Genomic DNA, 25251 nt, shown 5'->3' with positions numbered 1-25251 from the left:
AAATAAATTCTAATTAATCTAGTTTTATTAATATTCTAATCACTTGTATTTCGAGTCAAATGTTTTATTTTGGATACCTTTCTCTAAAAAATAAAAGCATGTCATTTATTTAACTATTTTTCTCAAAGTTAGCCAAATATTGTAAATTATTATTCTTATGTTAAATCACTTTTTTCTAAAAAATAGTCAAATATATTTTAGTCAAATCGCAGGTCAACCGCATGTTAGCGGACACTTCGAATGCTTAAACCCTTCTCGAAGTGTAAATTGAACCCCGAACCCTCTTTGGTATTTTCAAATGATTTTTTCTGTTTAAATCTTTGAAAATTATAAGTTTTCTTAATTTCTTTAAAAAAATTAAGTGGCGACTCTTTCTAAGTATTTTTCTTTTAGTGTTTTATACTTAGAACATTTCAAAAAGTGATTTTTCTAGATATAGTCAAATTACTACATCAACAAACATAATATATAGGGATGACAATGAGGCGGTGCAGATAGAGCTTAACCTGCAAAATATTTAATCCTCCCCGCATAATAACTTTTTTCATTTTCAAAAATGTTCTTGAACTATGTGAAATTGAACAAAAAGTTACTCGCTATTTTAAAACCAAACTATCAACCCATTAAGTAACAATAGGGGAATTCTTGGACTAAACTATAGAACATAGGGGTATTTTAAAACCAAACTATTAATTGAGGGTATTTTTATTCAATTTTGCATAGTTCTAGGACATAGCTTGACATTTTTCGTATTGAATGTAAAACCTAATTATTAGCAGGTGAACCATAAAATTGAAATTTAAAGGACTAAGATGGATAGATATATAAATACCTTTTTTTTCTACTCATGTCACTATATTTGTTGAACTCCATCAACAATGAATTCCAAGTTGTAGCCTCTTGATTTATGTAGGATGTAATCATCTTACATAGTATACAAGATTTAGCCCATGCAAGTCGTTGTCTTGACTTCTCCACCGCAAATATACTTGAAGCAGCTAAGAAATAAGAAACTAGGACTTCCTTTTTGCTTATTCCAAATTGTTGAAAGTTGCACTTCTCAAACCACCTATTCATCGACTCATAAAATCACTCAACTAATAGAAATTATGCAAAAAAAAAATCATGTTTCTTTATTTTGCAATAGAAATTGCGACTCAATTTTTAGCACTCTTTATTAATGTGTCTATTTATTGCGGCTAAAAGTTGTTTTTGTTGTAGTGTATACTCAAGTGATACTTTCGACCACTTACCTGACTTGGCAATATGTTATCGTTGTCAAAATCACTCTTGTAGTAAAGATATGACACATGGGCCTCACTCTATCTTCAAAAGTTAGCTATTTTACGAGGTGAGGATTGTCTATATAAGCAGACTGTCAATCTATTCCCTAACTAATGTAAGACTTTAACCCACTCTAACAAATATAACTGGTGAAAAATCCAATGCTAAAACAATCTGCTTTGTACTTCCTGCTTTTAGATTTGTTTGTCTTACTTTCTTTTTCAATTTGTTTTAGAAAAGAATGTCTCTTTTATTTTTTGACAACTATTTACTTCTAATTTTCTACGTGACATGTTTAAGACCACAAGATTAAATGAAATTTTAATACATTCTACATATTTAGTTTAAGACCACAAGATTCAAAAATCTTTTTTACTTTCTTAAACTCCGTATCAAATTAAAACCAAATAAACAAATTAAAACAGCTAGACTATCCTTGCTTATATATCAAACAAAAGTTTCTAAGTGGATGCTTACTCTTGCATAATCAGCCATTCAAAGCGATGTTGACTTTGACATCTGTTGTAATCTAGTTTTGCAGCTTCTAAATAAACATTGTTGCTCACATCTGGCATTCTACATGAATAGGCAAAATATAAACAATTGGCACATCTTATCCTATGATTATATACAGTATATTAACCAAATGAAAATTGACATGATAATATGTGGGTAGTTCATTTTTCACCCTTCATCAAAAAATTATGTGGTATACAAAGGTTAAATAATGTTACTAGTTATTAGATGAGTGTATATTTAATAACGTTGTACACCTTAAACACAATTGAAAAGAAAATTTGCGTTCTAAACTAAATTTCTGGCTCCATCACTGTACGAGACAATTTAAATTTACTAGAAAATATATATTATATATGTATAAACATATTTAAAGTGGTATACATATACCTGTATAATGTCTTGCCGATCCAAATTTCATTTGCTCCACCATATTGATCAATGTATAGCCTAGATTCCACTCGAGGTAAACTAGCATACCATTGAAATTCTAGTGCATATTGTATCTATGAACAAATGTTTTAACAACATATAATTTCGTGAATTATTCAATGTAAAAATTAGTTATGTTGCTCAGAATCTTCTAAAATGTTGTTACACTCATATCAAAGTCTTTAAAAATATATTATACTTTTGAAGGATCTGATACGAATTTGTTGACATTTTCGAAGAGTTTTGAGCTTACCTCCCCAGGGATGTCCTTAGCTATAACCCATTTGTCTTTGGATTGATTGTTTGCAAGATATTGGTGCAAGAAATTGTATGTAAAATTCTTTGCCTCTTCAAGAATCATTTCTCCAGGGAATAAAGCTTGAGAACATCTATGGAGATTAAACATAACTGTTGCTGACTTGTTGGATTCACCTCTTAGGCAAAAGAATTCATCACCATCTTTGAACTTGTTTAGCACATCTATGACAAATAAGAAATTGGATTAAGCCATCAATTAATGCTATTTTTTTTTGGTTTCTCACTTGGAGCCCGCATTGGAGTCCTGACTAAATTCTGATCGCGCACTACAGGGTCCATTCGGGTTTGACGAGATTTTCTCCGTACTTGAGGCTCGAATCTGAGACCTCTGATTAAGGGTAATGTAGTCTCACCACTGCACCATTACAACTCGTTTCGGTCTCTATCTTGTTTTAAATCATAAATTTCAATTTATTTTTTAATTTCTTAAACTTCATGCACACAAACACCGCAACATAAATTAGGACAGAAGGAATAGGAGTACTTATTTTGTGTTGACTTGCCTGGAGTAACATCAAACCCTTGTAGCCTTAGTAGCCTAATAGCCATGCATGTAGTATCAACCTCACAAATATTTGAATTCCTTGCTGAAAAAAATCCATTCTCCTTGTCCCAATATCTATATATGGTTCAAGAACAAAATTAGACAATTGTCACAAGAAAATGAAGAAGAACTTTGGTACCAAAATTTTTTGTAATGAACACACCTTATATTTTACCTGAAAACATATTCTAAAAGGTCCTTAATTTCTTCCTCAAAATAATAAGAGATTCCTAGGCGTTGTAATCGATCAATTGCCCAAAGTCTTGCTTGTATGTCAACTGGGTAACTACATGGAACTAAACATATATACAAGAAAAAAGTTCATTAGTTTGCTTGTTGTCTATTGTTACACTTGCATTAGAGTTTTTTTCTTCTATAACAACTCCATTGGTCCATTATATTAACAAAGAAAGAAGTATTGAGAGATATTTCTAAACTTGGCACAAATTATTAGTTTCGTTCTTGAATTATTGACAGCCTTAAAAACACCCCTCTACTTGACTAACTAAACTTAAATATATATACCCCCGATATGCAACATAACATAACAAGTGACCGGTCTCAAACTCTTGTAGGAGCATGAGGCTCTTAATAAATAGCCGAGAAAAGTGTTGAAAATACCCCTAAACTTGGTGAAAATTTAGGGGTGCATTTCACCCATGTTGCAAGATCAGGAGTGTATTTATATTCAGTTAGGATCATTTTAAGGTTGCCTATAGTTCAGGGATAACATTAATAATTCACACCGAATTTAAGAATGTTTTCAATACTTCTCTCTGTTAAAAATGTCCAGTTTAGAAATCAAGAGATAATGAATCACCAAAATGCATTGTACCTCCTCCATTGAACTTTTGAACAGCATTTTGAAGAAATGTCAAGCACTTTTCATCATTTGTTTCCATAAATGCAATGGCAGTAGATGATGGGGATGTTAAGAATGAGCCATCCTCCATTTGAAGCTTCAAAAGCCTTTGCCAGTCCAAGTCCCTTAATCCTTCTAATGAAAACAATACTATTGTTGGAATGGTATGGATGAGTTCTTTAGGAAATCTGCAAAATAAAGATGTATCAATGAATATAGAGGATGGAGCCTTTTCACAATATTTTTGACACAAATTATATGTATATTATAGTATTCTACATCCATGATTTTAATGAATTCAATGTTAAAAAATTTAAAATTGAACCGCACATTCTCGAGAAAATTGATATACGGTCGTTTGGTAGAGTGTATACAAATAATATTCAATAGAGTATATTAGTAATGTTTATGCATGTATTAAATCCCATTGTATTACGAATGCCTAGAAATCCATGGTATTAGTAATGCACTCCTCAATACGCAATAGAGTGTATAACTAACAACATGAAAAAGTGTATCAAACAAGCTGGTACTACTAATAAACAAAGTTAATGCATGCATAATTTTTACTAATACACTCTACCAAACAACCTCCGAGGGAATTGTTGAAATTTATTTCATAGTTCAAAATAATGTTTTCAAAAGCATGCATAATATCAGTAACTTTACCTTGTAAACTTTACTTCTCTCCTTGCATAAATATCCTTAAAGGCAGGAGCATCATATGGAATATTGTCAATGTTTAATTGTTGAGCTTTCTCAAGGAGTGCAGGAAACACAAACTCAAAGCCACTAGTCATGTTTTCAACTTCCCCTCCCTCTAGCTTACTTAAGTTCTCTTTGATAAACATCACTCCTAAAGAACAAGAATGACACATATTGTTAATTTAAGAGGATAGTTTAGGTGTGTTTTTGACACTTATCTCTATTTTAAACTACGAAAAAAGGATCAGCAATTCAATTATTTTGAAATGGATGGAGTAATATATAAGACGTTATATATATTCTTGAAGAAATATAAGTGCATGTCTTAAGTTCACCTTTGTTTCTTTTATGAAGGCAAGTGTTCCATAAGGTTAATGCAACCACACATGCTAGTGTATTCAAGAGCCTATCATATATGCAAAAAACAAGCTCTTCTCCCCATGAACCATCATCAAGTTGATTGTCTATAATCCATTGAAGACAAGATGGAAATAGGGGAGTCTTGCTTGTTCCATTAATATTAGTATTACTATCTTCAATAAAGGAAACCCAAGCTGTGTCATAGGGTGACACACTTGACCTTCCATCTCCCATGGAATTCAACATATTTTTTATCTCTTCTCTCAAATTGTTCATCTGTATTCAAAGACGGATTCAAATTTAAAAGTCATGAGTTTCTAAAACAATTTCAAATTAGTATGGAGTAATAATAATAATAATAATAATAATAATAATAATAATAATAATAATAATAATAATAATAATAATAATAATAATAATAATAATAATAATAATAATAATAATAATAATAATAATAATAATAATAATAATAATAATAATAATAATAATAATAATAATAATAATAATAATAATAATAATAATAATAATAATAATAATAATAATAATAATAATAATAATAATAATAATAATAATAATAATAATAATAATAATAATAATAATAATAATAATAATAATAATAATAATAATAATAATAATAATAATAATAATAATAATAATAATAATAATAATAATAATAATAATAATAATAATAATAATAATAATAATAATAATAATAATAATAATAATAATAATAATAATAATAATAATAATAATAATAATAATAATAATAATAATAATAATAATAATAATAATAATAATAATAATAATAATAATAATAATAATAATAATAATAATAATAATAATAATAATAATTGAATTTACTATAAAATTTATTTTTAATTAATTTTCTAATACATGATCTAGACAAATGCTCCTAGGCTCACGTGAACCCACATATATGTATTTTTTGAGACAGTTATAGTTTATTTATAATTTGATTTTATGCTAAAAAAGATTTTAGAGACAATTGATTAACTACAAATAGCATAATTTTTAGCACTTACTAATATCATATACATTTTAGCACTCTTTGTAAATGCAGCTAATACCTATAGTGATATTGAATATAATGACAATTAATTAATACTGATAAAGACTTTAGCATTTTTTGTTAATTTGCATATTAATTACCGCTAAAAGTTATTTTTGTTATAGTGACCTTTTAGTGTTTTTTTGTTCAAAGACATGGAAAGAATTAAAAGAAAAATGATACTCCTTTGTGTCCCAAATTACTTGTCATCATGTTTTGCTTCTTGAGAGTAAAATTATATGAATTTTGACTCATATTTTAAGATGTAATTTTTCACCATATTGATAAGAAAAGAATTGTAAATTATAGTTTTTTTTAATATTCAAATTCTATAATTTGTAAAATACAATTTAGCCATAAAGATTAGTTAAATAATTGACTTTCAAGAATTTGAATGTGATAATTATTTTGAGACAGGGGAGTAGGCTTTTAGTTTAGGTTTGTTTACGATGAATCAATTTTCAGAAAAAGTTTGTTTTTTTTATAACCAAAAAAATCATTATTTTGGTGTTTGGATACTAAAGAAAATTAAAATGAAAATCCATCAAAATTATTTCCGTAGCTTAAGGATGGAAGTCATTTTTCTTACAAGTATTTTAGCTTTTAATTTCATATTACTTACCCCCACTAATATTTCAACATTATTATCATTTTTTAACACTCAAAAGTTTCATCAAAATACTACCTAATTTGCTAATATTATTATTAATTATCGTTAATATTTTTTTAAATAATATTTTTCACTCATTATCAAATACCAAAGAAATATTTTCTTGAAAAAGCTATTTTTTTTCATAGAAAATAACGTTCGTCACACCAAATAAGCTTTAAATTATATGCTGACCATAAATTAAATTTGAGTGTAATAAATTTATTACCACTTGAATATCCTTTTCTTCATACTTGTTGGAGTGATCAGATTTTGAATCACTGCCGTAACCTGCAAATTAATCAAAAAAAAGAAAGTGTAGCTCATATAGAAAAAAGAAATTGCTTTGTTGTTTTATAAACTATAAATATCAAATATAAAGAGTGTCAAAATATTTATCGGCATTAGTTAATTGTCATTGTATCTAATATCACTATAGATTTTAAGTACATTTACAAAGAGTGTTAATTGTTATTAAAAAACATATTTAGCAGCAATTAAGTTATTATTGTTGTTAAACTTTTATTTGGGGAGAAATGTCTTAAGCTAAAAAAAATAATTATTATTGTAGTTAATTAATTCCCGCTAAAAAAAATTTGGTAATTTTTTTTTATAGATATACTAGATGTGAAGCACCATGTCAATACAGATCAAATAAACTATATTAAAAGTGATCTTACACATTTTTTATGTCTCAAATTATGTGTCACATTTTCTTTTTTAGTCAGTCCGAAGAAAACGACAAATTTCTTATTGACAAATGTTTGATAATGTTATCAATATTTTATCTACGTTGAATCTCACTTATTTGAGAAAAAAAAACTTTTATTGAACAAAGATATAAAAATTTTAAAAATACCCTCCGCCCCTCCGTAGAGCATTGGATTCTTTCTTGGTGATTGATAATGATAAATATATAAATATTTGATTGTCAATTCAGTTATTATTAATATAAGGTCATTATTAGAAATCATAATTTTCATATTTTAGATTTGCCTCTTAAAATATTCCAAAAACTCAATAAAATGTTCATACCAAAATAGCTTGCATCATTAGGTGCACAATTGAGACGAAGTGGGAGTATGCCTTCAGTTTGGAATAGCCAATTTCCTGTAAATATACCAAATAAAAAGACGATGTCTTTTGTTGAGTAAAAATATAACATAAATAAATTAAAACGAAGGGAGTAGATAAATTAAATATGATAAGTATAAAATAAAACTTACTAAATCCATATATTTTAAATTCAGCTTGATTAGTCGACAACAAGTTAGGACTCTTTAGTTGATGTATATGGCAAGAAAGTCTGTAATTGGATGTAATTACCAGCATTTTGTGATTTAGTTTATTTTATTTTATGGAAATGGCGCATGCTTATTTATATAGAGTCTAACTGCTTAATAAATATTTGTATTTGCATCGATTTATTATTTTAGCCATTCAACTTGTCGAGGTTTCATTCAAACACCTACCTATGTTGTGCGTCTGTAGGTTTCATTCAAACGCCTAAACATGTTTAAAATTAGGGAAAAAGGATAAATATATCTCTGAACTATCATAAATAATATGTAAATACCCTTCGTCATACTTTTGGGACATTGGTGCCCCTGTCGTCCAAAAACTAGAGCATATATACCATTTATACTAATGGACATACACATGTGATAATCTAATATCCACGCATCGACTCGACATTTATTAAATATCGGATCGATAGATAAGATTGCGCCATGTGTCCCTATTTAGTCTTTCATTAGAGTGAAGGGCATATATGCTCTAGTTTTTAGACGGCAGAAGCACCAATGTCCCGAAAATATGATGGAGCGTATCTGCGTACCATTTATGAGAACAATATATTTTGGGATTAGTTGTTCTAGGAGACTAGGATTGTTATCCCATTTTCAATGTGAGATAACAATAACACTACAATTCTCGAATAACTAATCTCGAAATAAGTTATCCCGTAATTTTATTTCTACGAAACATGAAATAAACTCATCGTTACATTAATATCGAAATAAGTTATCCTACAATTATTTTTCTACAAAATATGCAATAAAATCATCCTAACATTAATTTCGAAATTAATTATTCCTTGTTCCTCGTACCAAACAAAACCTATTAGCATAAATTCGTCCCTGCTATGAGTAGTGATGGGCCGCAAGCCGTATATAATCTAACAAGCTATGAAATATGTACTACCTTTGTATTTTTGTTATACTCCCTCGTTTTTATTTAGTTGTCATCATTTTAGATTTTATATTTCTTAAGAAACTAGATAAATTTATCTTTGTACCCTCATTTAGTGTTCTCTCAAAGTCAAGTTTTCAATCAATGGACAAAATTAATTATTATTATTTTCATTTTATCTTAAATTGTACTCCCTTCGTCCCATTTTATATGTCATTCCTTTCTATAAATAGTTGGACCACAATACTTGTCATTTTATAAAATTTATGCATAAATTATCATATTTTACCTATTATACCCTTGATAGAATAGTTAATTAATCTTGTCATTTACTAATAAAGTTGACTTAAGAAAACATTAAATAAGGGTAGAAGGGTAAAGTTACATCATTTCTTAATGCAAGTGCAAAGTAAAAATGTGACGTATAAAATGGAACGGAGGGAGTAATTGTTCTTGAAAACTACAATTACCTCAATTAAATAAATATTTAATGAATTGAGATGGTATCTTATGACATAAATAAGGACAAAATAATTTTAGAAAAAATTCCTAATTAATATTTTTTCTTAATATAGACCTATAAAGAGAAACATGATAGATATATATAATATGAGATAGAAGGCGTAATATATGTTTATTTTTTTTGGTAATTATTGTTTTCCATTAATCACTAACTAACATATTTATTTACACAGCAAGCTAGACAACACACCCAGCCCAATCTCCAAAAAATTATGTCTTCTATAATGTTAAAACTCTAACATCAAACTTGCATTGGAACCCTAAATTCTGCCCAAGATTATTTTGAAAAATGTAAAACTTTTCATCCACTTAATAATTAATAGGGGTAAAATAGTAAACTCACTATGTACATTAATTATTTTCTTAATAGGTGTGTCAATTCAAAAGTGGATAAGTAATTAGGGACAGAGAGAGTAATACTCAATGAATCCAAAGTTTTTTTTTTCCTTATTTCCAAATTCTTAGGAATCATCCGGGATATAATATAGAATTATTTTAATTTTGTACTTCCTTTGTCCCTAATTACTTATCCACTTTTCCTTTTTTAGTTGTCCCTAATTACTTGTCCATTTTGACAAATCAAGAAAGGACAATTTTTTAACATATTATACCTCAATTAGTTACTTTAAAAAAGGTAGAACTTTTTGAAAATCTTAAGTTTTTTAATTCATCCCATTCATAATTAATAGGGGTAAAATGGTGAACTCACTATGTCAATCATTGTTTTCTTAATAGGTGTGTCAATTCAAAAGTGGACAAGTAATTAGGGACAAAGGGAGTATTTGGTTGGAGGTATTGACGGTCATAAAATTATTTATCCTATCCTTTATGCCTTAGTGATGGGATAAAGTATCCAATATACATGGTGGAATAACTTATTTCATAATAACTTATTCTGAAACAATTAATTTCAAAATAACTTGTTCCAACCAACAATCTCTTAAATTAGTAGTCCCCCTATTGACTTAGGAGTGAGGTGGACATGGTATGATATGGTATAGGATTGAAAAGCTTGGTTCGATAATTTTGATTTACGATTTTTGAAAATTATCATACCAAAAGTTTAACATGTAATTAATTAGTTACTAGTTTTATATAATTACATATATGTGAATTTATATGTAACTATATATTTTGGTAAGATATTCGATATTTTGATATTTTTTATAAATGTCAAATATCATAGCAAATACAAAACTTTTTAAAAATGCATATCAAATATCATAATATGGAATATTAAAAATGCAGATTTCCCTACCATGCCAACCCCTTCTTAGAAGTCATTTACATATTTTTCCCAAGAAATTTGAGCCCTTTTGGTGATAATATTGGTCCCAAATCAGTTGAAACTTCTGCAGTATGATTCAATAGCTTGCAATACCTTAGAAATTTCAACACAAACACATAAATTTATCGTCATTGAACTCGAATTATAACTTAGAATTCGAATAACAAGGTAATAATAACACTAATCAAGGAGAGAATAACATAACAAGAAGATAATCGAAGGAGATGAAATACTAGAACATAGAAGAGAGATCATGAGAGAAGAGATAACATATAGCCAAAACTTAGACATAATTGTATAATTGTAATCCCTAGTCCTTTTTAACGAGGAAAAAGACTCAAATAAGCCATCAAACTTTGAGAAAAGGCTTACCTATACCATCCGTTAAAAGTTTGGTTCATCTCTGTCATTTCTATTTGAGTAAAGGTCCAGCCATGCCATTATTTAAATTGTTTCCGTTTTGCAAATTCTTGGTCAATTATGATTCGGTCATGTCATTAATTAAATCATTTTTTAAAAGGGAAAAGGTTCAAATATGTCATTGAACTTTGAGAAAAAGCTCATCTATGCAACATCCGTTAAAAGTTTAGCTCATTTATGCTATTTTGAGTTAACAAATAATGACATGAATGAGTCAAGCTATTAACAAATGACATAAATGAGCCTTTTGTCAAAGTTAGATGACATATTTGAGCCTTTTCCCTTTTAACAATAGTTTATTCGGTCTGAATCCTAAATAAAACTCTCCAATATTTTATTTGGCCCAATAATATTAATTGAATCAATCTTATTTACCACATGTCCATCCCAACTATGCTAATCATTTGTGTAATGCTCATATTAGAGTAAGCTCTCTACATCACACACTTTTTGGGTGTGGCCCTCTCCGAATCTTATCTAAAAACATGAGATATTTTGTGCATCAAACTGTCCTTTTTATTTTATGGTATTTGGTCGGAAAGTGGAAAATGTTTTCTCACATCAATGTGTTACAAAGTTCTGAAATGAGTGTCTTGTGCAATATTGTACCATGATGGTGGGACTGATTCCTTACTGATGTGCGATCTTACAAGATAACATTACTTCTAAAACTACTTTATCTTTGCTTTTGGAGTTGATTTCTCAAATATAGTTATTATCTTCGAAAATTACTTTTTTGTTTGAAAAAAATTACAACATCAAGAAGAAAAGTGACTTTCTAAAATAATTAAAAAAAGAATGATTTCAGACCTCCTCTCAAGTTTAGCCTTATAACACTAACTTTCCTTGTATTTTCAGATATTACGCTTACTTCTCTTATTTTCACATTTATGTAACCTAAGTTTTCCTTTATTCAACTTTGGTCAAAAATGTTTGTTGAGAAATGAATGGATATAATAATTACATGGATAGGCTAACATTTAAAGAATTTTCATAAATTTAAAAGTTTACCTATTGTCCATACTTGGCAGTGGTTTTATATCCTTGAAATCTTGCCAGCAGCAACATATTCCCATTCCTGCCTACATCAGTCCAAGAGGATATATCTATTTTCACAGAACAAATACAAAACATGCAGCACCATAAAAGATTCCCTGCTTTACATACATTCAACAAAGACCAAACAGTTGCCTGTTTGACCATGGATAATTTTCACTTTTTTCCGGAATTGTATTCCAGGGAATCATGTTTGGACATAGAATTTTCGGAATTTAAAAAACTCCCAAATATCCGTTTTCACATTTTCACTTCAAATAATTCTTAATAATTCAACATTTTTCCAAGTTGTATTCATGTCCAATCATTTTTTTAAAACGGACTAAAGAGGAAGTACAACAATAATAATATACTCAGTGAGATCCCACAAGTGGGGTTTGGGGAGGATAGAGTGTACGCAGACCTTACCACTATCTTGTGGAGGTAGAGATACTATTTACGAAAGACTCTCAGCTCAAGTACAACAAATTCAAGTACAAAAAAGAAGAAAAAAGTGTAGAAATCATAAAAACTAAATAGTGCAAAGCCTACGAGAAAGGAACAAGAAGAACAGACCTAAAGAGAAGTGAGACAAACGAATTGAAACAGATTCAAATTTGACATGTTTTATGCTCAAATACCCACTAAAAAATTTAGAGAGAATAATGAGAAACATTTTAATAGTTGGGGCAAAAGGGAAAACTGAATAGACAAATAGCAAGTAGGAACCAACTCTATATGCAGAGCCCTTATTGCATGAGAATCATAATCAATAACATACTATGTATAGAAAAAGATAATAGAACTGGCTGTAAGAAAAACAGATGTTTTTTTTCTGTGGGAACATTTTTATATGATATGCATGGTTCTGCACTATAAAATAAAACTAGTAAATGTACATAGCATAAGACCAAGTGTAGCTCAAATCCCACAACAGAGTAGCCACGCATAACATCCATTTTCATTTGGTGGTGATTTTGCAGACAAAATCTGCAGAATGACAATATTACATGCTTAATTAATAGCTTAAGAAATCTGCTTATTTGCAATGTTAGTTGCCATTATCTAGAGGGAACGCAATCAGATTAGATCCCAGACTGGTAGATTCATAGAAGACAAGAGTATGCGAGGAGTTTGCCATCCACATACATAGCAGAGGGTACCAACATTAAGAATTGGCAAGCTACCATGGACACTCTCATCTCCTTCCTCTGATGGCATAGCTGCATTTGAAGTTGAACGGAGCTGTAGTGACAATCACTAGTAGTATTAGGTGATGAGAGTGAATTGTAGTAAGATATCATTATTAGCCTGAAACATCTACCAACCCTTAATCAAATTCAATTCAAATATTACAAGGCCAAAAAATTTCCACCCTAAAAATCTACCTTATGCCAGTACCATTTTCAGTCTTGAGAAATCAGAATCGGGCACTGAAACCAAGTGAAAAGAAAACCTGTTGGTCAGTCATTTTGATAAGATGTATCTTTGATTTTCTTTATGACCATGATTCTCCACCTAAATCAAATCCATTTTTCTTGGACTCTCCAAAATGCCAATGGGTGTGTGTCCTCCAAAGGTACTGCTTTTTCAGAGGATTTGAAACAGATGCAGCAACATTTTTGGAGAGTCCAAGCAAAATAGGTTTAAATACAAACTATAATCTTTTTCCGAAGCTCCATCCCAGTTTCACAGCATCATAGCTGGTCTAGTCAGTGAACTCTATGACCAATTAGAGTATAAAACCTGGCAAATGACCTAAGCTCAACAGTATCCAAAACATCATTTAGGCATTAGTTTCATGAAAATTGCTGCAATCCCAAAAGAGAAATGAGTGTTAGGAAAGCAGAAGTTTTTAATTAATTTTCTCGTAAAATCCACATTCAATCACAGATACATTAAATCTTCTAAACTTGATGCTAACAGTATCACCAGAACTCAAAGAACAAATCTTTATAAATTTGCTGATCAATCTATCAGATATGTGTAACAGTAAGGCATCAGTAAAATCTTGGAGGGTGTTATGAGCAAACGTTTCTAGATATGTAAAAGTGTTCACAAGAAACCAAAGCTCAAATCTTTATAATTTTGCCTCGCAGTCTATCAAATATATGCAACAGTGTGGAATTAAATCACAAAAGTTTTCCGTAAAATATTGGAGGGTGGACATTGATAATTTAACGAGGAAGAGTTATCTTACATGCTTCTTCATGTCAAATCACCAAATATGATTTTTCCCAGTTCATTTCATAAAAGAAAGACTTGGAACGTGTTACAGTAAAAGAGTTTCTATATATATAAAAGTGATCACAAAAATCAAAGACAAAACCTTTAACATTTTGGCACTTAATCCATCAAATATATGTAACTAGGCATCAGTAAATCGCATAAAGCATCAGTAACAGCTTGGAGGTTAGAAAGATTATCTTACATGCTTCTTCGTCTAATAAAATCAGTAAATCAACAAACATGATCCTCCCCTGTTCATTTCATACAACCATGATTGACCAGGAGTTGAAAAAATAAACACTTCAGAAAATCTTATGATTAAAGATCCCAACTATAACTAGAACTTGAATCACATAAAAAGGATAAAATAAATTGTATCTCTAACTGCAATCTAAATCAAACATCGATAATTCATTATTGGCATCACAATACACAAATCTCACTTCCAGCATTCACTACTCAACTAATGGAAACCTCCTATGTCCCGTGAACTACTCCCTCCGCTCACTTCTACTTATAAATGTTTTGCTTCAGAAGAGTCAATTTTACTAATTTTCAGAGCTATATCGAATTAGATTAATTCAATATTCTAAGTTCTAAATTCCAAAGTTTGACAACTATACTAAAAATACTATAAATTGTAATACTTTTCCATAACATTCTTCAAAAAATATTAGTCAAAATCCCCATAATTTAACTCTCGAAAAGTAAACAAGTAACTATATTCATGTATGTGTGTGAGTCTATATAAAAACAAGATCTAGCAATTGAATCACATGCTCACCAATCTACAAAGTCAGATCCAGGCAAATCCAATCGGAAATACAAATTACAAAATTCATCCACATATACACACACACAAACATAGTTAATAATCCGAATCAAATCGAACAAATTAAACCTGAGTCGAAGCAAATCACCAATACTAGATCGATCTAAACCGAACCTAAATTAGCTGAAATCAATCCGAAATCTTCAATTCACAGCTGTCTCCAATTCAGTTGATGCAAGGCAGGACCCAAATTTCGCCGCTAATCAAAATATATTCGTCGTTGACAACTTAGTAGAATTAACACCGCCGTCGTCCGTCATTATTTCCGGCGCCGGCGAATGAGGTCCCGACCTGCACCAAGCGAATAAGAGGCGGCCGCAAAAAAGTTAACTGAGCAAAGGGCAGAGACCAGAGTTATGGCTAAAGGAAGAAAAGATCTTATTTATAGATAAAACGAACGAATAATATGAAGACACGTGGAGGGAAGATAGATTTTTTGGGCAAAATTTGGAAAAAATCGAGAGGGAGAAAAAGGGTTTAAAATTGTGACATACTATCTCCTGTCCACTTTTCATTTTCATGATTTCTTTTTTTAGAGTTAAATATTACTCCCTCCGTCCCATTTTATGTGGCAACATTTGACCGGGCACGGAGTTTAAGAAATAGATAAAGACTTTGAAATGTTTACCAAATTGCCCTTAAAAAAATAGACTTATTTTTCTCTCTCCTAATAAATGTATTGGAGTACTCTTTTCAAGAATAAGTGGGACCAACAAGGATAAAAGAGGAATTGTACCTTTAAATACTTACCAAATAAGGAAATGTGACATTCTTTTTGGGACTGACCAAAAAGGAAATGTTGCCACATAAAATGGGACGGAGGGAGTAAATATTTTGACTAACATTTTATAATGTGCTTTGTCACCATATTGATATGCAAAAAATTATTCCCTTCGTTTCATAAAGAATGATCTGGTTTGACTTGACACAAAGTTTAAGTAAATAAAATAGACTTTTGAATCTTGTGATCCTAAATTAAAGTTATGTCAAATGTACAAAATTACCCTTAAACTTGTGGTCTTAAACATGCCACGTGGAAAGCAAAAAGTAAAATGTTACCAAAAAAGGAAAGAGGTCATTCTTTTTTAAATTGACTAAAAAGGAAAGAATGTCATTCTTTGTGAAACGGAGGGAGTGCAATTTATAGTACTTTTCGTATAGTTTTTGAATATCTAATTTTTTATTTAAAATATCGAAATAATGTAATCTGATTCACTTTGAAAGTTAGTCAAATTTCACTTTTAATTGTCATGTTGCGCTTTTCGAAAGTCAATTTGACTAATTTTCAAAGTTAAATTAGATTACTAATTAAATATTCAAAAACTATACGAAAAGTACTATAAATTGCAAATTTTTGCATATCAATATGACGAAAAAATACATTATAAAATATTTGTCAAAGTTCTTATAGTTTGACTCTAAAGAAAATGATAACAATTAAAAATGAACAGAGTAAGTATATTTTCAATAAACGTATCAAGTGTAAATATGATTAGTAAAAGTAAACGAATAAAGTAGGGAACTCAATTCCCACTATTGACAGATGCTTGAGCCATATCAAAGGAATAGTTGTTAATATTCCAAGTTATGATTTGTCTATAAAAAAAGTTTCTCTATGATATTTTTCGATTAAAAGGCTAAAGAAGAGATATTTTTTAATCAAAAACAAAAATGAAGAATATTTTTAAATCAAAAAAATAAAAAGACAGATATTTTCGAGTCATTTCATCTCCTTCAAGTTAGATTCTCTCTCCAATTGGGAAAGTAAAACAAAGAAAAAGAAAAACAATTGATTGTGATCTCACTGGTTTATTAGTCAATTCAATGAATATTCATGTATATCTAATTTTACTAATTCCTTCCTAAAATGAAAGGTTGTTACTGTAAGAAATTACAATTACTCAAATTCATTAATAAAAGGAAAGTCCGATACACAAAGTATTCATACATTTATGTAGAGATCGAGGAAAGCATGGACTTTAAAGGGTATAATGGTATATTCTGTTTCTGGAGTGTATCATAATGTATAGACAACGTATAATTTCTATGACTTTTGACTTTTTTCTTATGTAAATAAAAACATGAATATATATGTGGTAAACTAATTACCTTATTAGTATATATTTAAAACTAGCTAATATATACTGTATAATTTTTACATCCTAAACAGGATATGTTCATTGCCGGAAGTGACTCAAACTTCAACTATAATTGAATGGGCCTTGATGAAAAAAACCCAAATAGACTTTGACAGGTGGGAAAAACAATAATTGATCATATTGTTATTAAGAATAATTTGAAGTATTTGAAATTGGTTGTTAAAGAAACTCTAAACCTTCCGTTCTTATTAGGATCGAAATAATCAAGTGTCCTGCGTCCTACTGATCCATTGTCCTTACTAAGAGAATCAACAATAATGAATATGCATGCACACAATGGGAAGGGACCCCGAATATTGGGGCGATTCGGAGAAATTTTACCTAATCAATTCAACAATTATGTCGATAACGATGATCATGTGAAAATCAAAGGATCATAAAATCTTCCTATGGAGTTTTTGGCATTTGGATTTGGAAAAAGAATTTGTCTAGGGATGTTATTTGGTGCAGCAAGCATTGAGCTTACACTGGCTAGATTACTCTACCATTTTGTACTTGATTGCTTCACCATATGACTAACAAGGATTGGTCTTCTTAGAATTACTTCCTCTGTTCCAATTTATGTAGCATGCGTCTTTCGGATTTAGGATTGTCAAACTAGTTTTTTAAAAGTCGTGCCCTGTAAATATCTTAATTATCAATTATTATTTATTTTGAGTGTATGGACTAGTTTTTCTTGGGAGGACACTTGTTTCCTGGTGATAGATAGGTGAGATGATTAGCTTTCTTTGACAGAATATGTGAGTGAATTTAAATTTAATGAGTTAGAATCTGTCTATAAGGTTAGGAGGTTAAAAATTTATTGTTTGATTGAGTTAACATCTTGCATAATGATCAATAAATGTACTTGACATTGTGAATTGCTACCGGGCCTAACTTTTATTGGTATCAACTAAAGTAGAAATGTTTCCTATATTTGATTTATTGAGATTGGTTAATGCTTGCTCGAGGACGAATAAGAGTCTATAAGTGTGGGATTGTAATGTGGTGTCAAACATATGCAATTAGGGTTGTTTGGTAGGTAAAGCTAGTAAATTTGATAAAAGCTTTGTCTGATCTAGGAGTGAGTTTAAACTTGATGTCCCAAGTAATCGACTTCTTGAGAATCCTAAATCTACTCCAATAAGGTTATTGATGGCAGATTGATCCCGATGAGAATACTATTTGACGTCTTAGTCAAAGTAGATAAGTTTATTCTTTCAGCTAACAAATCGATACATAATAGATTTAACATATCGACATATATTATTTTAGAAAAAACACATAAAACAAGAGATACTAGAAACCTTTTTTCCTTCCTCAATATGTGTGTCCACCAAAACGTCTATGCCTTTGTTGAAAGTTAAGTATTGCCTCCTTAAGATCTTTCTCTCCAAAATCAGGAAACAATGTGTTGGTGAAGTAGAATTCAGTATAAGCTAATTGCCACAACAAGAAGTTACTAACTCTTTGTTCACCTCCTGTCCTTATAAGTAAATCAGGATTTGGACACTTGCTTTCAAGTTCTTGCTCAAATAAATTCTTGTTGATATCTTCTACATGTAATAAACCATTCATTACTTTATTGGCAATGCTTTTTGTTGCTTGCAATATGTCATAATATCCACCATAGTTTAGTGCAATCACAAGATGAAGTCCTTTGTTGCCCTTTGTAGTCTCTTCTGTTAATGCTATGCATTTTTGTAATGTGAGTGGAAGGTTGGATTTACAACCAATAACAGACACTCGTACTCCAGACCTATTCATAAAAGGCAATGGAAAAAATTAAAACAATGTTATATATTTATATTGAGAAGTAATTTAATTTTTAAAATTTGACCTGCTGTAAAAGTGAATCATTTCGAGTCAATATATCAAGACTCAAAATATCAAGAGGAGCAAATATTTAGAATTTGGAACTATTTAGAGAAGATTTGAGTATCAGGATTGAAAAAAATCAGCTCGTTTTGAAAAATGAATTATTGCAATGTATAAACAGTGTATATGAATATATATATATATTACTCTTATTTAGAAATGAGACTTTGAAGGACTAACACTGCATTAAATTAGTTGTACAACATGCATAGAATTTTGTACATTAACTTTTGACTGCATTAAATTAGTTGTACAACGTGCAAAAAGAATTGTACATTAACATTTATAAATGACAATTACAAGGACTAACATTAGAATTATTATTATTACTCATTACTCCTTATTAGAATTATTATTATTACTCATTACTCCTTATTAGAATTATTATTATTACTCATTACTCCTTATTAGAATTATTATTATTACTCATTACTCCTTATTAGAATTATTATTATTACTCATTACTCCTTATTAGAATTATTATTATTACTCATTACTCCTTATTAGAATTATTATTATTACTCATTACTCCTTATTAGAATTATTATTATTACTCATTACTCCTTATTAGAATTATTATTATTACTCATTTTACATCTTATTAGAAGTGAGACTTTAGAGGACGAACACGGCACTACCAAGTTGTACACAAAACATTTCAAATTGTACTATAAAATTAATTGTGCCTCATTAATTGTACACGTGTCTTTCTACATATACAATAACCCACATGAAGAATTACTTTTCTGACTTTTTTCTAACTAGGTTTATTGGAAAAAAATTCGTCACTTGTAGAGTTACGTAAGAAGCCGATAAAATGCACCATTTGGGTTGAACTCCTATCTTTACTATGATATGAACATTTCTACCACTAGACCATTGATGCTTAGTTGTGTTTTTAATTATGGAAAAGAGTTTAAAATGCTTTTGAACTATGTAAAATTGAAGAAAAATTATCCAAGTTAATAGTTTGGTTTTAAATTGTCTTTGTCATCAATAATATGGTCTAAAACTGCTTCTATTATTCTTTAATGGGTCGAAAATATCCTTTTCCTAATATATATATATTTTAAACACATTTTATTCCTAATAAAAAATTTACTTTTTAAGAACTTTTATTCTTGTTTTTTCTTTTAGATTTACTTCAACTAAGAAATAAGTAGGCATTTTTCTTCTTAATCTCATTTTATCAATCAAAATAGAATACTATAGTCTATATATATATGTACCTTTGTTTAATTGATAATATGGATCATATATATAAGATCATAATAACCTCATCATTAATTTTATTTCAATAACAATTAAAAAAACTAACAAGATAGAAAGTATTTTTATTTTTTAATCTTTTTCGAATTGAAGAAGGATAAGTATTTGCTAACAAAAAAATTATTATTACAAAAAGATTGTGTTTTAAAATAAATAAAAACAATATATTTATTTGAGAAAATGGCATTTTTGACTCATTAAGCAATAATAGGAGTGTTTTAGATCAAACTATTGACGAAGACATTTTTAGACCAAACTATTAACTAAAAACATTTTTATTTCCATTATTCAAGGGAATTTTTTACCCTTTTCTTTATCCTTTGGTGACATTCCTATATTTTAATTTTAAAAAATCACTACCTCGAAAATTCATCAAAGAATTCTTCGAACAGTTGCATCAAGAAATCAACTTCCTCCTGCACCAAAACAAATGGTTATATATGCTTGAACAAAAGAAACACAAATAGAAATTCAATAAATTATATTCATTCTTCTCAACTTATTTGTCCTACTTTCTGTTTTAGTTGATTTCAAAAGGAATGTCTTTTTTCCTCTTTTAGCGAATCGTTAATTCAAACTTTCCACCTTACATTCTTAAGATTATAAGATTAAAAGATAATATATTTGACATATCTTTAATTTAAGATTTTATAAAATTAAAAGTCTTCATTACTTGTTAAACTTCGTATCAAATTAAAATAAAACAAACAAATTACATTTCTCTCGAAGCTAAAAAGATCTACATTTTTCACCTCATGCGTCAAAATACTTGAGCAACGTTTAGTATAAAAATCTGAATCTCTCTATATATAAAAATAATTTTACTCATAGAAATAATGATACTCCCTCCATCTCTTTTTTTGTGGTATCATTCAAATTTTAAGAGTTGTGTAATTAGGATTTTAGGAGGTCAAAAATGTTTATTTAAAAATAAAAAATGTTTGAACAAATTTTTAGAAAAAAATAACTTTTTAGCTAAAGGATCCAGTTGCATAAACTATTGAGTAGCTAAAAAAAGTAGTTTTTCTCCAAAAATATTTTTGAGAAGATACACTTAGAAGCACTTTTTAATTATAAGTTTAGTGAAACAAAGTGGAAGTTCAGGTAACCAATACTATGATCATATTTTCCAAATTTTTTAATGATTTTAGTAGCCAGGTAAAAGAGAATTTGTCGAAATTACTAAGGAAAAACAAGATTTACCGACAAATAAATTATGTAGCTAAATAATGAAATTTGTCGCTAATCCTATTTTATGATGAATTAACTATGCATTTCTGTTAGATACGAGTAAGTTATTGATAAAGGGACTAAACGTGCACCAATGTAACTATTTAAAATAAAAATAGTTTAACTATTTTGAAATAAAAATATTTACATAAATGAAAAGACATAAAAGTACAAGTCATCATATTAACAATTTCAAAATATTTTTAAAAAACATGAAGAACATGCAGGAAAAGAATAACTCATCTAACTCTCAAAATCAAAGTACGAATACCACATAAATTAGGACAGAGAGAGTAAGATGTACAAAAGCAAATGCATTCATCCATACCTTGGATCGTTTCCAATTTTCAGTAGAGAATGCAAAAGCAGTGATACCTTGTATTCCCAATTTAGAAGAAATGTGACAAATCTCTTTTAATTTGGGAATAATAAGTTTGTGACCTTCATATACTTCTAAACCCTTAGCCTTTGCCCATCTCCTATTACCATCCATTATCAAAGCAATGTGTTTAGGCATAAGCTCTTCATCAAGATAGAGATCATCATTATCATTATCGTCATCACAAAACTTTTCAGTTTGTAAGTTGAGTGAGCATGAAATCTTGTTGAGTCCACGAGCAGACACTGTCAGAGGTGAATTTAGGATTTGAAGTTTATGCATACCTACAATATTAGTCTTAAGTTAAATAGCGAATTTTTTTATATGTACGTATATAAGGTATGAACAAAAACTACTGGAGCAATTCCCATAAGTAATTAACCTTTGAATGCACCCATGGATATTGATGTATTTCGTTGTAAAATCAGAGATGGAGATGATGATTTCCAACATTGAAGACCCAAAGAGCTCTTCAATGAGATGAAGTGTTGGGACACTAATGAAAAGCTCATGATTTATTACTCAAATTTACTTTATTGTGAACTGAAACAAGGGAGGTGGTGTTTAAATAGAATTATGGTATGACTCTTTGTTCATGGTTATGGTTAAAAAATCTTATCGAACCGTAATTTGAACCAAACCGATTATACAAATAAGATGCGAATTATACAAATTATTGTCCTCTCTCACTCGCCTCTCTCCTCCCTCTCCCAATCTCGCTCGCCAGATATACAAATACATATGTATACCAGTTACATATATACAATTATTTTGACAGATATGCATATGCAATTCGCCTCTCTCCCACTCTCTACCCTCTCTCACTCGCTTCTCTCTTCCCTCTCCCAATCTCGCACGCCACTCTCCTCCCTATAACATGTAGCTACGAATCGTAATTAGCAAACTATAGCTATGAAGCGTAATTAAGCTATTTTTGAGATAATCTACCATTTTGCTACACCATATGACTAACAAGCTCAATGGTAGAGTAATTATTCGCATTGGTTTTACAAACCTCATGGATTGACTTCTTCGACTACGCCATCACCCGAGTTAAAAAATATAAGTTATGAACTTGTATTATGTTTTATAAAGTGTGTATCATTAGATAAATAAAGACTAAAAATTGCTAAATCAACTGTCTCCTAAAGGAATAACTGATAATACCACTAAAGGACGAATAAACCTTTCACTTAATGCTCTTCACTTTACTCCTCCAATCTGATGTAAATTTATCTAAAATGTCACATGCAATCTTTCTTTAAAATCTTATCAACATAAATATCTATCAGTTTTTTTCTTTTGATCCGTCCTCATCGGCCTATCCTTCATCATGACCTTCCATATGAGGTTGTAATTTGAAAAACAATGGTACAATTCTGTATTACCACGACATCTCTGTATTTCCTAGTTGACTTTGATATACTCTTGTTAATAACTTTATTTAAAATATAAAATAAAATTGTACGACTACCTAGTGTCTAACTGCACATGTCATCACTTAATTATCACCAGTGGTCCAATGCTAATTAATTAATTTGACTTTTTGATGGATTAAATTGCATAATAAAGTAAATGACTTTAATTCATGAAAACTTCTTATTATATTTATGAATTTTGGAACACTTGTCTGTTATTCCTGCATTCATGTTTCCTCTTTTTCTTCCCTTATTATCACGTGCTATAGGATATTTTTAAAATATTTATACGCATCGAATATTTACGTCAGATTAATTTTTATACGCATCAAACATGGTTCCCAAATATTTATACGCATCGAACATGGAATCTTTTTGTGGGCCTTAGTTGGTCAGGCCCATATCATGACCTTAAGAACTTGGGCTGCAGCCCAAGAAGCCAACTTATCAGCCTAACATGGGCGTATACATATTACTGAAGGAGTGAGTATTTATGTGTATCTTAGTTCAAACATGGTTGTAATTGTGTTTCATAGTGAAAAAAAAGAGAGAAAATCTCTATGTTGTTTACAATTTCTCTTGGCATTTGTATTAGTGGATAACATCTTGATGCAATATGTTTGTATGAGATTTAGGTGTGATTGAAATCATAAACATTTGTAGGTCTAAAATATTGATGACTTTTATTGGATTGTGGTAGGATAATTAAGATTCCTTTTGTTATACAATCTGTGTTTAAAACAGTACTACTGATTATAACAAACTTTGTAGAAACACGAAGTTACCAAAGTTTAATTAACCAATGAAGAACAAAAGAACATAATTTAATTCACAAAACTAAAATCTGTAAAAACATACCAGAATCTGGAAAAACAAAATGGAAAGAAGATCAATCCCACTGAATGCACAGTGTCCCCTTAAGGAAATTATTCCCCTCTAGTATCCGAGGTTTGATTTGGAGTATGTCCTCTCAGGATAGAATGATCTCAATCACTAGTGTATTGATACCAAAAACGCTGGTGTTAGCGAGCCACTCAACGACAGTAAAGTACACAAAGAAAATTTGTGCAAAAGAAGAAGAAGTAATCAAAAAATTTCTTAAGTAAAAAGTCTGAAGAATTACTGGTATTTATAGCCAAGAGGAACTGATTCCGAAAGGTTGCAACCTTTCAAAATCCATACGACCATTCATGAAAGTTTTCAACCTTTCAAACGGTCATGGTTGTTCCTGAAAGTTGCAACCTTTCAGAACAGTCATCTCCAACGGCGGAAAATTCAAATAAAATGGAAAAGTATTTAAATAAGACGGGTCACGCGCGGATCCGAGTCGGGTCGAAATGTTTCAATTAATTAACTAAATAATTGAAACGTTTTGACCATTTAATTTAATTTAATTAATTAAATAAATAATTAACTAAATAATTAAAACAAAACTTTGTCCAAAAATTAATCTCTCGATTGATCATTTTCCAAAGCCAAAGCCGAGCGAGCGACGATGACGAAGGCGAGAGGGGGTTCCCTCTTTCCGACCCTTTTAACAATTAATAGAAGTGTTTCTCTATTTAAACACTTCTATTTTTCTTTCCACCACCAATGAGGGAGAAATTCCTTTTCTTAAAGCATAAATGAATCTTTTCCAATTCCTCTTTTCATCTTCCCTCCATTTCCCATTAACTCTTGCTAT

The 25251-nt window shown here is 29.6% G+C and overlaps 2 protein-coding genes and 1 long non-coding RNA gene across 4 annotated transcripts in view; all 3 read right to left on the bottom strand.

Annotated features, from left to right (window-relative positions):
• LOC102597370 (copal-8-ol diphosphate hydratase, chloroplastic-like) overlaps window positions 1-8080 on the bottom strand; it is a 12421-nt gene extending 4341 nt beyond the window's left edge. The window contains exons 1-12 of the mRNA XM_015315368.1: window positions 7966-8080; window positions 7775-7849; window positions 6972-7030; window positions 4997-5297; window positions 4626-4812; window positions 3930-4144; window positions 3270-3390; window positions 3054-3169; window positions 2486-2712; window positions 2191-2306; window positions 1762-1860; window positions 833-1069 (exon numbers count right to left, since the gene is read on the bottom strand). Coding sequence (XP_015170854.1) covers window positions 833-1069; window positions 1762-1860; window positions 2191-2306; window positions 2486-2712; window positions 3054-3169; window positions 3270-3390; window positions 3930-4144; window positions 4626-4812; window positions 4997-5297; window positions 6972-7030; window positions 7775-7849; window positions 7966-8071 — 1859 coding nt within the window. The 5' untranslated portion in view covers window positions 8072-8080. The remainder of the gene's footprint in view (window positions 1-832; window positions 1070-1761; window positions 1861-2190; window positions 2307-2485; window positions 2713-3053; window positions 3170-3269; window positions 3391-3929; window positions 4145-4625; window positions 4813-4996; window positions 5298-6971; window positions 7031-7774; window positions 7850-7965) is intronic.
• Window positions 8081-13101: 5021 nt separating this feature from the next.
• On the bottom strand, window positions 13102-15596 carry LOC107063466 (uncharacterized). Of its 2 annotated transcripts, none has more exons than XR_001475356.1 (2): window positions 15208-15596; window positions 13102-14005 (listed from the first exon to the last, which is right to left on the bottom strand). It is a non-coding gene; the product is annotated as an uncharacterized lncRNA (long non-coding RNA). The 2 variants fall into 2 exon arrangements; XR_001475355.1 differs by having other exon boundaries at window positions 15325-15596.
• Window positions 15597-18563: 2967 nt separating this feature from the next.
• Window positions 18564-22668, bottom strand: LOC102592976 (dimethylallylcistransferase, chloroplastic). Its single transcript, XM_006361518.2, has 4 exons — window positions 22532-22668; window positions 22099-22433; window positions 20901-20956; window positions 18564-19152 (listed from the first exon to the last, which is right to left on the bottom strand). Exons 1-4 carry the CDS (start codon window positions 22659-22661, stop codon window positions 18714-18716), a joined length of 960 nt encoding a protein of 319 aa, XP_006361580.1. The 5' UTR covers window positions 22662-22668; the 3' UTR covers window positions 18564-18713.
• Between the last annotated feature and the right edge of the window lie 2583 nt (window positions 22669-25251).

The sequence above is a fragment of the Solanum tuberosum genome, unplaced genomic scaffold, assembly GCF_000226075.1.
Source record: "Solanum tuberosum cultivar DM 1-3 516 R44 unplaced genomic scaffold, SolTub_3.0 scf00361, whole genome shotgun sequence".
NCBI lineage: Eukaryota > Viridiplantae > Streptophyta > Magnoliopsida > Solanales > Solanaceae > Solanum > Solanum tuberosum.
Note: the sequence above shows the minus strand (reverse complement) of the source record. Positions and strands in the feature narration are given on the sequence as shown.